The sequence below is a fragment of the Hyperolius riggenbachi genome, chromosome 1, assembly GCF_040937935.1.
Source record: "Hyperolius riggenbachi isolate aHypRig1 chromosome 1, aHypRig1.pri, whole genome shotgun sequence".
Classification (NCBI taxonomy): Eukaryota; Metazoa; Chordata; class Amphibia; order Anura; family Hyperoliidae; genus Hyperolius; species Hyperolius riggenbachi.
The window spans coordinates 91,980,484-91,995,978 of record NC_090646.1 but is presented as its reverse complement, the minus strand read 5'-3'; the positions used below and the strand labels follow the sequence as shown (position 1 = coordinate 91,995,978).

General features: G+C 43.3%; 1 protein-coding gene across 1 annotated transcript in view; it reads right to left on the bottom strand.

Moving 5' to 3' along the window:
• Positions 1–15,495, bottom strand: part of ABLIM2 (actin binding LIM protein family member 2) — a 226,009-nt gene that overhangs the window by 40,165 nt on the left and 170,349 nt on the right. Inside the window, exons 15-18 of the mRNA XM_068276796.1 lie at positions 12,906–12,958; positions 11,897–12,038; positions 10,544–10,602; positions 3,406–3,457 (exon numbers count right to left, since the gene is read on the bottom strand). Of these exons, the coding sequence (XP_068132897.1) occupies positions 3,406–3,457; positions 10,544–10,602; positions 11,897–12,038; positions 12,906–12,958 (306 nt within the window). The remainder of the gene's footprint in view (positions 1–3,405; positions 3,458–10,543; positions 10,603–11,896; positions 12,039–12,905; positions 12,959–15,495) is intronic.

Genomic DNA, 15,495 nt, shown 5'->3' with positions numbered 1-15,495 from the left:
CTACATCTGCACAGCCATCCAGCTCTAATCCTATCTGTAAATGCACACTGACCGTACCTTTAACATATCTCAGCTTGCAGCTTGCTCTCTTCTTCCTCTCTACCTGCATAGCCCTATGTGACATCAACATATTCCTTTTTTTGTAGAGCCAAAGAACATATGACCCAATCTTTGCCTCGTAGACACTCCAATTCCTCTCTTTCACAACCATCCACTACTTAACTTCATCTCCTGCTATATTTGCCCAGCCCAATTTATACTGTACAAGGTTTTCAACATAGTATAGAAAATGTCAATGGATCTTCAGGGTTCTCTTAGTGTATTCCTATAGATTGTAGTCAGGATATACTGTCACTAAGCCAGTTATTCGTATTACTGAACCTTGTATAACATAAATAGCTGAAAATCGAACCATATGAGCAGGATTAGGCTGTATCCAATGTTTGTTGTTAATATGCTGCCGTTTACATTCGCTTTAGCAGCTATTTACATTACATAATGAGAAGACATGAATTTCCAGTGATTCATCATGTACTGAACACAAGCTGAACTGTATGTATACCAAACACCACAATTATCCTGCTAAAGAGGAAGACACTGTTTAGGGATCTATTCTCAGGATGTCTGCAGGCAATGCTCTGGCATTGTGTATGTGGTATACACGTTCAATGCTATTGCACATCCTGGTATCCCTTCTTTTTAATTTGCTGTATTTATATATTGTTTTTGAACTTTTTGAGACATCACCAATACTGCTGCATGTTCATATGATAAATTACAGCAGAATAAGAAACACGGAGATCCCTGCCCTTGGAAGCTTAGAATCTAGAGGGTGGAGACATTAGAGAAAGAGACACAGGGCCCATTCACATTAGAAATTGCTAAACGCAATTGCAAACGCTGAGCGATTTTCTGGAGTTTTCCAGCGTTTTTTTCCCTAGATATTTTCCAGTGATTTTTCGCTGTACAGAAAGCGTTTTGTCAGCGATTAGTGTTTGCGATTTCTAGTTCAATAAGCTGTGTCTAAGTCTTCCATAAACAGGAAATGACATCTGCACAGGAAAAATAGGTGTTTTGTGGGCAAACTGCAAGGTTTGATGATTAAAATCGCTGGAAAAACTCTGTTGATTGTGAACAAGCCATCGCTTCCAGAGCGATTTACCAGCGCTCCTATACTTAACATTGAAACGCTAATCGCTCAGAAAATGCTGCAGACAATGTGCTTGCGTTTCAGCAAATCACTTAGATGGGAACACTTCCATACACTTTTTACTGTACAAGCGTTTTTCAAAATGCTAGCGATTTTCAGCGATGCTGAAATCGCTTGTAAAGTGCACAAGTGTGAATGGGGCCACATAGCAAATTATACGGTTGTCTGAATAGGTGTGTTTTGAATGAACATTTAAAGGTTTCCAGGCTCGAAGCATGATGGGCATAGGTTCAATGTCCAATGGGGCCCCGAGCAAAGGTAATCTGCCCCTACAGCAAATTTAGCCTCCAGGGGCCCCAAGCTAACTGCTGCCCCCCGATCTTCCCCCTCAACTCCTTTGTGCTCCATGGGGACTTGCACAATAGCAGCATTGTATCTCACCTGTCCTGGCAGCCAACTGGCTGCTTCCTGTCTTCTTCCCATTGCTTTCCTCTTGTGACACAGCGCATGTTATAAAGTTGTAATGATTTACGCCAGTCACAAGAGGCAGGCAGTGGGATGAAGATGGGGAGCATGAATGAACGTAACAGCTTGCCGACCTCCAGGACAGGTGAGATATCATGCAGGTGCCACGTACAGCACGTAAAAGCCAAGGAGGAGGTCAGGGGTTCTGGAGCGTGGGGCGGTCCAGAAGTGTGGGGGGCCTGGCAGTGCTTGGGGCCCCGGGGACAAATGCCCCCTTTGCCTTAATGGAAGTGAAGGCCCTGGGCATTTACATAATGGCCAGTGTTTTACAGACACCACTTGCAATGTCCCTGTCTCCCAAGGAGCTTGCAATCTAATGTCCTAGAACAGGGTTTCTCAGCTCAGTCCTCAAGTGCCCCCAACAGTGCATGTTTTGCAGAAAATCCCAAACATTCACAGGTGAGGCAATTAGTATCTCAGCAGAGCTCAATAACTACCTCGGTGGATTTTCACAAAACATGCACTAGTGTTTGGGGTACTTGAAGACTTGAAAACCTGTGTCCAAGAATATACACCCAGGCTACATACAACCTATCGGGGCAGACGTAAGTTAAAGGAATACTATCGATACCCAAGTGTTTTAAAATGACAATGTACAAATAATGTCTAAGTAGCTGTGTAAACATTTTCCTACGTTTCATGTTAAATATCAGAGGCAAAAGCTGTAATTTATTGAGGGTAGAATTTTGCTATATTGGGACAAATCAATTGCAGAAGGGGTGTCTGCTTCAATGCACAGCCAGAGTTGCATATCAGACTACAGGAAGCAAATATCAAGCATATCAAACTCTGAAAGCAAAAACAGTATGAAAAGCTGTGACAATTAGTTACATTTCCTCTGCTCTCTTCAGACACTTCAGTCAGAAACACAGGACACAGGATCTGCAGCTGTTGGGAGCTCTCTCTCTCTGTCACACACAGAGTTACACATAAAGTTACTGATCAAGTGTGAGGGGAATTTCCTCTCTCCTCATGGCTCAGTCAGCCGTCAGTTTTGGCGTCAGTAAAGTTTGAAAGTATTTTGATAACAGTAAACAATGAAGTTGCTACTAAAATGTATACACCAGTACTTAGCAGCACTTCCCAAACAATTCCTATGTCGATTGAAAAAAAATATGTGAATCGATAGTATTCCTTTAAGCTACATGTATGTTCTTTTAGGTATGGGAGGAAATTGAAGCACTCAGAAAGAGCCCTAACAAGCAGAGGGAGAGAGAAACATGCAAACTTCATGCTTGTATTGGGACAGATCTATCACAACCGATGCAAGGAAAATGGAGCAAAACTGGTGCAAAACAGGTGTGATACTGGAGCAGTTGCCTAGAGGAGTGACCAGTCGGAAACCCTGATCTTTTGCACCTGTTTTGCTCCAATTTTTCTTGCACTGGTTTTGGTGGGATTGGTGTACAGGAAAGTAAAAGTATAATGGAAAATATTTTTACATATATATTTCCTTACTCTTACAAAGGAACTTCTTCACTTCTTCAGTTTTAATGAGGTGAATGAAATACCCAGACGGTTATACTATGTAAGTACATGGAACTCACCTACTCCAGGCAACCATCAAGCTACCTGACCCTCGCTATGCTAATATGTATTGTTTAGGTTCCCTGGCTGGGGGTCAGTAGTCAGGAGAGGGGGGGCTTTGACACCATTCATGCAAGTCATACATGCCTCCCTTCTTCACCCTCTGTACACAACAAACAACATAAGGAACGCCTGACACATACCTTTCATGCCCCAGCTGGCATCATCATCCACGTACTGACCAAAGTTTGTAGCCTAGATGGGAGAAAAATATTTTTTAGTGTTTCTATAGTGCCAACACCTTCCACAGCGCTGTACAGAGTACGTTGTCTTGTTACTTAAAGTGAACCTCCAGACTAAAAATCTACTCAGCAGAACTGAAAAGGCTTGGTGTTTCTTTAACAGTTTCACAGCATCAGAACTTTGTTTTTCTTACCAAAGCATCACTTTTAGCTGAATTTTTAGCTAAGCTCCACCCATCAAAGAAAAAAAGCCAGGGCTTTTTTTCCCTGATGCTGTGCAGAGCATGATGGGATTTCCTATGTTGTTATTCATGTTGCCTAGCAACTGGGAAAGGTGCTCAGGACACAGGACAGTTGGAACCAAGTCTCATGCTCCCCGTCACCTCCTTTCAACCAAAAAGATGGCTGCCCTGATGAAATTAATCATTTGCCTGTTCTTTTAAAAGATGCGGGTAAGAGATTATATTACCTATCTATTTTAATTAACATAACTAATGTAACTTAATGACAGTATGTTTGTTTAGGCTGGAGTTCCTCTTTAATTGTCCCTCAGAGGTGCTCACAATCTAATCCCTACCATAGTCATATGTCTATATCATGTAGTGTATGTATCGTAGTCTAGGGCCAATTTAGGGGATGAGCCAGTTAACTTATCTGTAAGTTTTTAGGATGTGGGGGGAAACCAGAGTGCCCGGAGGAAACCCATACAGACACGGGGAGAACATACAAACCCCACACTGATAGTTCCCTGACTGGGATATAAACCAAGGACCCAACGCTGTAAAGCGAGAGTGCTAAACACAACGCTACCATGGATGTGACTCACAGATTATTGTTTAGCATGCTAACATTTATACTGTTTTTGTTACCTTAGTCTAGGATGACGTCACACCTGACACTATGGTTATGGCTTTGTTTTACCTGATTCATTTGTAAGATAGTCCTTTGGACCCTTCCCTGGTCACCCAGCACTGTATTTAGGCTCAAACCCACTAGCAGCCTTTTCTAAGCGCTAGTGATTTGAAAAAGCTCTTGCTAATGCAATGTTATGGGGAATTTTTTATAAAATCACATTCCTCAAGTGGGATCACACCCATAGCATTACATTAGCAAGAGTTTTTCAAATCACAAAGCGCTCAGAAAAGCCCTCCTAGTGGGTTCCAGGGCTTAAGTGAAAGCCTGCAATGCAGGTATAGCCAATATGAATGGCCTACACTCTCTGCACTGCTTAGAAAACCCAATAACCATGCAGGAGGTGTAGTAGGATGGGATGATTCGCCTCCAAGATAACTGTAGATGAGGAGCAGAGGCGTAGCAATAGTCATAGCAACCATAGCAGCTGCTATGGGGCCATAGAGCATAGAGGGCCCAGGTGGTACTTCGTGTATTCACTATTAACTATCTTGTGGTCCTCCACCCCCTGACTTTGTCTCAGTGCCCATTGACTATGTGTAGTGTTATTGCATGAGAATGTAAATTGCCCAGTTAACTGATATGCATAGGCTAGGGGCAGGTGGTGTTGCTTAAGAGCCTACATCTGAGGTCTCCATGAAAGTTTTGCTGTGGGGCCCCAAAAAAATCTATAGCTACGCCACTGGTGAGGAGGCAAAATTTAGGATATATAGGATGTATAACCGCGGAGATATCACCCGCAGCATTATAGAATAGGACATGTGGCAGCACAGGAACATACTGCGCATGCAGGGCAACATATATCTTAGGGCAGCACAATCAGACACAGTACCCTCTTCTTCACTTCCTGTAACTCCCAGCAGCTTTCCGACAACCTCTGTGTATGACTCTCAGCATGTCACATGACTCGCATCAGGGTCACGTGACATGCCAGAAGCCATGCATCAATGCCAGAAAGCCGCTGGAAGCTGCCAGATGCGTAGAAAACGGTACCCAGATAATTGGTACGTTGTTTCTGCCCTGAAAACTGTCAAAGGTATCCCGATATCCCCTTCAGGCATGCCAGGTAGTTTAGACTTCCGGATGCGTGAGCTCCAGATAATGGGGACTTTGCTGTATATAGTAAAAAGAAAACAGAGCTCCCTCAGTCAAGCTGGTAGAGCTCTGTGAGGTCTTCTGAAGTGGGTGAATGTTAATCTCTTGCTGCAAACAGCTTCCAGCAAATCACTGAACAAATCTTTTTGCAGAGGATTGTTGCTGCATTATTTCCAATAAATAAATGAAATGCTGAATGCAGTGAGGAGCTGAATGGAAGATGACAGCGGGCAGATGGAACGTGCACTCCCCTGCAGAGAGGGGACCCGCAGGAAGCACGCTGGATCTCTGTGATATCAGTGTGTATTGGCTCATCTCTGCCATCTGCTGTATACATAATTACTCCCACCGCACACACAATATCATTCACTTGCTGCATAATTATCTGCAAAGGCCACAAAACTACGGTCTGAGAATGGAAAAACTGCATTTGTTCCTAACGAGGGTCCCTTTGGACACTCACATTGTCCCTTTGATACCATGAAAGAATTGCTGCAAGTTTATAATACATAACTTGTTATATAAATTGATAAAACATGGAAACATACTTTAAAGAGGATCTGTACAGAACAAAAATGACCCTGGGGGTACTCACCTCGAGAGGGGGAAGCCTCTGGATTCTATCGAGTCTTCCCCCGTCCTCCTCCGTCCCACCGTGCTCTTGCTGTGCTCTTCCGAAAAGCAGGCATGCAAATATCTACCTTCCCAGCTCCAGCGCAGTAGCGGCTCTCCGCTCGGAAACAGCTGATCCCAGTCGGGGCCGCTCTACTGCGCATGTGCAAGTCTCCTGCGCAGTAGAGTGGGCCAAACAGAGATCGGCTATTTTCGCCTATTTCCGAACAGAGAACAGCAACAGGACCCCCGCTGGAACAGGGAAAGGTAAATATTGCACAGCCTGACAAATTGTCGGCTGTGCATTCAGTGGGCTGCAGCGAGACCGCCGTGGGACGGAGGAGGATGGGGGAAGCCTCCATACAATCTACTTACAATCCAGAGGCCTCCCCCTACCGAGGTGAGTACCCCCCAGGGGAACTTTTTTTTTTTTTATTACAGAATCTCACTGAAGCAAAAAAAAAAATTATGATATTATGATTTGTATATGTAGTACAGCTAAGAAATAAAACATTAAGATCAGATACATCAGTCTAATTGTTTCCAGTACAGGTAGAGTTAAGAAACTCCAGTTGTTATCTCTATGCAAAAAAGTCATTAAGCTCTACGACTTTCAAAGCCGTGGAGAGGGCTGTCTTCTGACTTTTATTATCTCAGCTGTTAGTGAACAAATGTATTTTTCTCTGCCAGAGGAGAGGTCATTAGCTCACAGACTGCTCTGAAAGAATCATTTTGAATGCTGAGTGTTGTGTAATCTGCACATATTATAGAATGATGCAATGTTAGAAAAAACACCATATACCTGAAAATAAAAATATGAGAATATATTATTTGCTGCTAATCTTCTAGTAATTATTCATAGTACACAACCAATTTATTATATCCAGGGCCGGATTTATGGGCAGGCCTCCTAGGCCGATTCCTAGGGCGGAAGAATGTTTGGGGCGGGTGGGGAGCCACCCCATGACATTTCACATCCCCACATGTGATGTGACAAGGTGTGCAGTTCTTCAATCCGCAGCCGCCCGCTTTGCACACCGCAGCATTTCCTTGTGTGCGTGTATGTGCAGGGAGCCAGCGGGTCGCTACGGAGAAGTCAGGAACAAGGTAGCCAATCAGCAGCTGGTAACACAGCGGCCAGACGTAGGAAGCAGCGTCTGCAACGTGCATTGAGGTCTTGTCACTCTACAGGTCTGCAGAAACCCTCACAAGGCACATCCAGCGCAGAGCGAGACCTCCATGCACAAATCAGGAGGACCACAGCAAGCAGCAGCTATTTGTCCCTTCTTCCCTCTACTCCGAGTCCCGACAGCAAAGTGCGGGGGAGGGAGAGAGTGATCAGCTGATCGGGACTGAGCTAACATGGGAAGAAGCATGGCTCTTAGTGCAGCCTTCCCCAGTGTACAGAGGGGAAGCACCTCGAAGCAGGAAGCTGAAGAATCTGGTTCCTGACTGGGGTAACTTCTGCTGCAACTTACTACATGTTTGTGAGTAGCTGCTGTAACTGCTGTAACTGCATGTTTTTACTACACCCACCCCTAAAGCAGCAGTAGGTGGTCTATTCGTCCCCTCTATAGAGGCGTGGTGCCTCTGTGTGGTACAGCTCTTTCCAAGTGCCCCCCTCTATAGGCACTACAGCTCTCAACATGTCCCCCCCCACTCCACAGAGGCACAACAACTGCCAGCATGCCCCTCCATAGAGGTACTTCTGCACCCAGCATGCCCTTTCCATAGAGGTACTACAGCTCTCAGCATGTCCCCCCACTCCACAGAAGCACTACTGCTCCCAGCATGTCCCTCCATAGAGGCACTACTGCTCCCAGCATGCCCCTCCATAGAGGTACTGCAGCTCTCAGCATGTCCCCCCACTCCACAGAGGCACTACTGCTCCCAGCATGTCCCTCCATAGAGGCACTACTGCTCCCAGCATGCCCCTCCATAGAGGCACTACTGCTCCCAGCATGCCCCTCCATAGAGGTATTACAGCTCTCAGCATGTTCCCCCACTCAATAGAGGCACTACTGCTCCCACCATGCCCCTCCATAGAGGCACTACTGCTCCCAACATGCCCTTCCATAGAGGCACTGCTGCTCCCAGCATACCCCTCCATAGAGGCACTGCTGCTCCCAGCATGCCCCTCCAAAGAGGTACTACAGCTCTAAGCATGCCCCCCCCCCCTCCATAGAAGCACTACTGCTCCCACCATGCCCCTCCTTTGAGGCACTACTGCTCCCAGCATGCCCCTCCATAGAGGCACTACTGCTCCCAGCATGTTCCTCCATAGAGGCACTACTGCTCCCAGCATGCCCCTCCATAGAGGCACTACTGCTCCCAGCATGTCCCTCCACTCTACAGAGGCACTACTGCTCCCACCATGCCCCTCCATAGAGGAACTACTGCTCCCAGCATGCCCCTCCATAGTCCATGCCTACTTCCTTTCACACACTGTGCGTACCATTCACTGCTCAGCACTGCTAATGAAAAAAAGCTAAGCACCTTACTTCTATTGGGCATGCAGCGACCTAAAGGTGGCCACTAACAATACAATCTTTTTCATCCGCTCTTATCATTGCTATATAATATAAGAGACTGCCCATAGGAAACATTCAATATATTCACTCTCTTTAAGGTGGGTACACACGTCCGATAAAAGTCTTAGGAAAATGAAAGATCACAGACCAATTTTACCCCCTTCCATGTAGTATGAGGGCCATAGTGCAGCATCTTGCAAAGATTTCTATCTGATGAGTTCAGCTCCATAGAATAGACTATGTAGGTATGGCTCTCATACTACATGGAAGGGGGTAAAATTGGTCTGTGATCTTTCATTTTCCAAAGACTTTTATCTGACGTGTGTACCCATCTTTACTCTTCTACTACATGGGTTTGGTAAGATTGTTTGAAAAAAATATTGAGTCATTAGTGGCCACCTTAACATCCACTCCCCATTATGGACATGCTCGCCCACGGACCACGGACATGCTCACACAATGAAGCAACTTATTCAACCAGAGAGTGACACAGTGCTAGATTATGTATTTGTGTGTGTGTTATTATGTTTTGCATTTGTGTACTGATGTGTGTGTGTTATTATGTTTTGCGTGTGTGTGTGTTATTATGTTTTGCGTGTGTGTGTGTGGGGGGGGGGGAGGGGGGGGGCAGCTGGTGACAGCAGGCCTAGGGCGGTAAAAAGTACAAATCCGGCCCTGATTATATCATTTTTTTTTTTTTGCTTCGGTGTCTTTTTAAAGCTGAACTGTAGTCAAAATAACAGCATAATGAGTAAAATTGCTTATTTTTTTACACTATTCATTCATGGCTTCCAACTGTCCCTTTTACGGAAAGACAGTTCCTCTTTCCTAACCCAGTCCCTCTTTCTTCCTCATTTGTCCCTCTTTCAGGGCTGATGTATACATCTATGTAAATATATGTATTTGTCTACTGAAAAAATGTGTTTAATATACTAAATGTTATTTCTATCATTTAAATTGATACCGTTCTTATTTTTAAATGTTTGAAAATGAAGGAAAACGAAAGAAGATGGAAAGAACCAGAATGGTTTGGATGATTAAACTACATCTTTTGCTTCTGAATTATTTTTGATATGCATGATGAGGGGTGTGGTTAGAGGTGTGGCAGGGGCGTGTCTTATAGTGTCCCTCTTTTTTTATCTCAAAATGTTAGGGGGTATGTTCATTTATAAAATATTTAGTCAGTGTTTGCCCTGATGTTTGCCTGTGGTTTACTTTTAGAAATTGATCACAGGATGGCAACATCTTTAGTACTGTCAGATGATGTGTTTGGAATGTTAATTAAAGCGGAACTGAAATAATACAAAAAAACAAAGTGTTTCACTTACCTGGGGGTTCTGCCAGCCCCCTGCAGCCTTCCTGTCCCGCGCTGGTCCTCCACGATCCATCCTCCGTTCTCCCACCGCCAGCTGCTTACAAGTCGATGGCAACTGTGTCTGCGTGCACTGAGCGGTGAGCCACGTGTATCTTTCTAGCGTCCTGCATTATTAGTGCAGGACGCTATTGTGGAGAAAGATACGCGTGGCCCAGGTGCGCAGGTGCAGTTGCCGAGTCCACCGAACAGAAAGCAGCTGGTGGCAGGAGAACGGAGAATCGCGGAGGACCTGCGCGGGACAGGAAGGCTGCAGGGGGCTGGCAGAACCCCCAGGTAACTGAAACTCTTTATTTTTTTTAATTATTATTTCAGTTCCGCTTTAAGTTCTAAAGCCAGTGGGAGAAGGAAGGATTTCACATAATAAACAGCCTAGGATAAGCCACAGTGAAAGGACGGGGCTACATACCAATATACAGCAGTATATACTGTAGCTATAGGAATTGTTTCTGATGCTGAACCCAGGATATTAAACATAACAGTGGGTATGCTGAATAATTTACTGCACTCTACTATAAGTTGTTACAGTTCTAGCCTCTGTAATGTGTCAAAGTTCACAGCATTTGTCACATCTCACCCGATTAAGTCCATTTTTGCCATAGCCAGGAAGTGATGCAGACTTGGAATAAGGCAGCCCTGTGTAAAATGATAACATTACATGGTTAAGATTTATTAATATTTCATAGAAAAGTAATGTCGTACTCCAGCTACATGGTTTCCCAAACCCTGTGCAGTGCTTCCACCTCTTTTCATTTTAGAACAGCACATTTTTGAATGAATTCAAAATTCTTAATCCAGACCAACCTGAAACAAAGCTGGTCATGTACATGCATGCTACAGAAATTTGACATGGATCAATCTACAGTTTATCTCCAGCCTCTGGCCTTCTTTTTGGGCCTCCAATTTCTCCCACCCTTGCTTACATGCAGTGCTGGTGAAGAGCAGCACAACGTAACCCACCCCACCCCCCCAGTGGTGCCTAACCCTAACCGACCCCCCAACCAATGCCTAACTTAAACCACCCATATACCCCGGGAAAACCTTGCCGCATTATGGGAAATTTCAGGCGCCGCAGGAGTTTGCCCACCCCATGTTAATAGCGCCTATGAACAGAAATTTAAACTATTTTATCAATAGTCGCTATTAACATGGGCGCCCAAACTCCCCTCTGGCACTAACATTTCTTGTTTCAAAGCAGAACTTTGCCAACCATTTGTGTAGCAGAACACACACTGAGGTGGAACACTGAATACCAGTTTAAGTTAGGCGCTATTAGAGCGGCCATCCCAGCAGCTTTCATTATATGGGAGGGATTTACCCACTTCAGGACAAGAAATTAGGGAATGTCTCCCAGAGGAGGACACTGCAGGCAGGAGAAAAAAAACTATCAATAATTATCCTCCCTCCCGAAGTTAGGTATTAAGTCTCTCCTAACCTCAACTAATCAACCCAAGCAGACCCTAAACCCACTCAATATATGCAACCATTGGTGACTCTAGGATTTACTTTAACCATTTAGCAGACAATTTATTTAGAAACTTGCAAGTGTTCCAGGCCAATTTCTTTTAGCATGTTTTATTTATTTGGTACATTTCCTTGCTATTAATAAGTACTGCTTTAATGTGTATTTATGGTCACTTGTCACTAGGAGGCAGTGTGAGATAACAGAGGACTTCTGCTTTCAGTTTCTGTATGCTCTGTTAGCAGAGAGGCATCAAAGCATTCCAAGAATTTACAGCACGAGTTTTGGCGACTGAGGTCAAAAGCAGTGAGCTTACCTCAAACAAGATAATTCATTTGAAACTGCTAATGAGTTAAATAAGAAGGGCAAGAATGTTCCTGATCTGGCATTCAAACAAACCTCAACCACAGCACTGTCATCCTATAGTACCTGTACAAATTTTCCATGTGAGACCTTCTGGAATCTTACGTGAGTAGGAAGAATCTCCTGTGTTTCTCTGGGAAGCATCTCTGTAGGTTGCAGAACTTAGGCAAAGTGAGCGGGTGTCACCTTCTGGAGAATTACTTTGGGCATCCACATCTCCTTTCATAATCAACCAGCTCATTTTTGCCTAGAGTAAGGAAACATGACTCTATTAGCTACACAAAGCCACATAACAACACCGAGAGCTGGGATGATGAGGAATAAAGGAAGGTATGCAATTGTGTTCATCAGTTGTCTGGATTCATTGATGGTTGTAACAATGGGCTTCAATATACAGTATCTTCAAGCTAACTAACTACCTAAAAGTGATCCTTTCTATACATTAGTTTACAAACTATAAGCAAATACCACATATGTATTGTAAATAGATTTTAATGCTAATGGACTAGGCATGTTGGTGGAGATATAAAAGCCAGACTTGGTCACATAGCCCACAGATCTTCTCTGATTATCGTATATGCTACTGGCATTAGAATATAAATTTAAAGCATAACACTATGTGCAAGTATCTCTTACTTACAAGTTTTCTTCGATATATTTTGCAACACATGCAAAAGAGGAGTGTCTATTTTTCATACAGAAAAAGAGGCCTCCACCTATCAAGAAAACTTAACATTCAGATGTGCTCAAAAACACTAAGGGCCATATCCTATTCCAGGTGATAAGTAGCTTGCAGATGCAAGCTGCTTATCAGCTTGCCATCGCACGAGGATTACCGGCAAATCCTGTTGCCTGCTTCCTTCGCGCGATGGCCGATCGTTAGGGAGCATTAATCAGGCGAAAGCCTGAACGATGCTCCTTTTTACGATGGGGAGTGAGGTTTACGCTGTGGTGCTGTTCTTCAGCACCACTGCCTCACTCCCCACACATGCGCAAACATGACATCTTCTGCAGCTGCATCTGGGGGTCTCCTTATTAAACGCTGATGAGCGTTTGCATGGGGCTTGAGCCACTAATGCAAATCCGAAATGCACAATAACTTCTACCAACTTACCTTTCTGCTTTCTGGATCTAAGTTGAGCTCCTCTCCCACAGACCTTCTGGACGCTGGAACAGAAAATGCTTTGCATTAAATGGAAGTCATCTACTTCATATTCATGCCTTTGTGCTCACAAATTGACAATGACCTGGAGGAGAATTACAGGAAATGTGCTAATGCGGGCCTAATACCCTATTTCAAGTTCTAAGGCTTTCATTCTTGTTTGGGTCTTTATATTAAGCCAGGTTATCTGCAGCCATTAGGCTTAAAAAAAAGTATTGTCCATGAGATATTTAATGTCTGAAAGTACCCGGTAGCAGTCCATCTACAGTCCTTGTTTTTCAGTTCTCACTACAAATCAGTAACCCTCTTATAGAGAAACCAGTGAAAGAGCCATACTGGGCAAAAATTTAAAGTGTGACGAAACTCCATATTAACTGGGGGGAAAAAATATTCAATAAGAAATTATTTCTTTAGCTCAGCTATCCTGTTGTTTTTAATGTTAACTTTCAGATTTAAGAAAAATGTGATATGAAAAAAGAAAATAATAATTCTGCTAGTTTCCATCTTTACTGTTTCTCAGTGATGACAAAAGTGGCATCACTTCTGCCCTTTTCTTTAACCCAGATGTTAATTTACTGCTTATTTTATAGATTACTGTCCCTCCCACAGTAAACATCACCTAGGTAACAGGCTTACATCACCGTGTAACCTCTTCACAGGGAGGGTGGATTCAATTACCTTCTGGTCATAGTGTCCTTATCTTATCTGAAATTAGATGTTTATGTTGTACATCTTGTATCCTGATATGCATTGCAAAATTGTTCATAATTCCAGTTTTAGCAAATTTTTTGCTTAGTTTAAAATTACGGATTTCAATTCAAAATGAATTTAACATCTATGTAATCTTGGCGGATTTAAAAGGGCTCCAAAGACAATAGCTGCCAAATAGGAAATGGTGCTTAAGCCACTGATAAACAATGCTCTACAGAAAGTCTGGTGCTTAGATTAACAAATGTATCAATCCCTATGATCCAGTATTCAGGGCACACCTTCACTACACCCCACACTGGAGCAAGCTCACCGGATGTACTACTGAAAGAATACTTTCATAATTCGCTCTTTTCAAATCCCAGCCTATCTGGTCTGAAGTGGCTGATGGTGAATAAGGATTCTCTTGGTGATATTCTAAATTTGTACCATGAAATAAAATGGGGCTAAATAAGAAATGGGGCTTAATAGTGTGCTACCCTTTTAAAAACTTACATTTTTCCAAAAGATAAAAACAATTATGCTCAACTTATATCATCGTATGTCCAATCAAGGTACATACAAAAAAAGCATGTGAGCATTAGAAGACCTGCCACCTTGCAAAGCGTAGATAAATACTGACTCCTCCCATCACTATGTTCCATACATGATCTCGGCACCCATTCAGTGCTGTAATGCTAATACCCAACCAGATTCGTCCTCCATGGACGTTATAAAGGGTTGTCAAAATGAATTTCACATTGTTTGCCAGTGCATTCCTAGTCTGTACAGAAAATTCAAATCTGCCTTCTTCTCATCCGTTTAATGACTAATCGGAGTCAGACTCGGATGATTTTTTGTACCAACTCCACAGCCCTGGGGAGTATTAGACTATGTTCTATGTAAGTCTAAAGTCTATGTAATCTTGGTGCACTTAAAAGAACTCCAAAGACAAGCGCTTTGAGTCCTATGGGAGAAAAGCACTATAGAAATGTTATTGTTACTGTTAAACCACGTTCCCCATAAGGGGAATCATTGGTGGAACTCCTGTGTCATTATGCATGGTCGCTGTGGGCTGCATGAAAGAAAGTGACGACTCACAAACGTTTCTTCAGTAACCTTTCAGCAACCTTCTCTATGGTCCAATGGGAAGCAAGGTTCAAAACTTTTGTTTTGTAAATAAATCCAGCTGGGTCTAGTTCAGTTCTGTTTCTCAACAATCTCCAGCTCCAGAGAACTTTAGTAATAGAGTCCTCGGGTCACACCAGAACTCCTCTACAGTCTTTGTCCTGCAAATGACTTTAGGTGGATCTTCTACAGACGGAGTGACTCAGACTAAATTTTGAACATGGTTCCTAATTAGGCCGGCTGATGAATCATGAGTGTCATGTTGTTCTGCTCCTAACTAAAGAAGTAAAAGCAGATTTTACTGGCAAACAACCACCCACGTAACATCAGCATTTCTGTCATTTGGAAAACCGCTGCTGTAATATTCTCCATAACAAAAACCCTAATACTTCCTAAGTCTAAGTACGCTTGAGCTCTGGGTCCAGATGTTTTACCGGCACTTGCATAGATTTCACTGGCTTGGTATCAAGTTTTATTCAATGGTGAGTGATGAAAAATATCCAGGAGAGCAATGCAAGTGAACAAGGATGGAAAAGTAACTACAGACTGATATTGTCATACAGGGGCATTATAACTCAGTGCAGACTGTAAGCAAGCGCACAACTGTACTGACCCAGTTCTGTACAGTGTGGGGTCGAAATTCATTAACACTTTAGAAGGCAAATTATTTAGTGGCTTTCAAGTGCTCAAGGCCAATTTGTTAGCACATTTTTATTTATTATTTGTT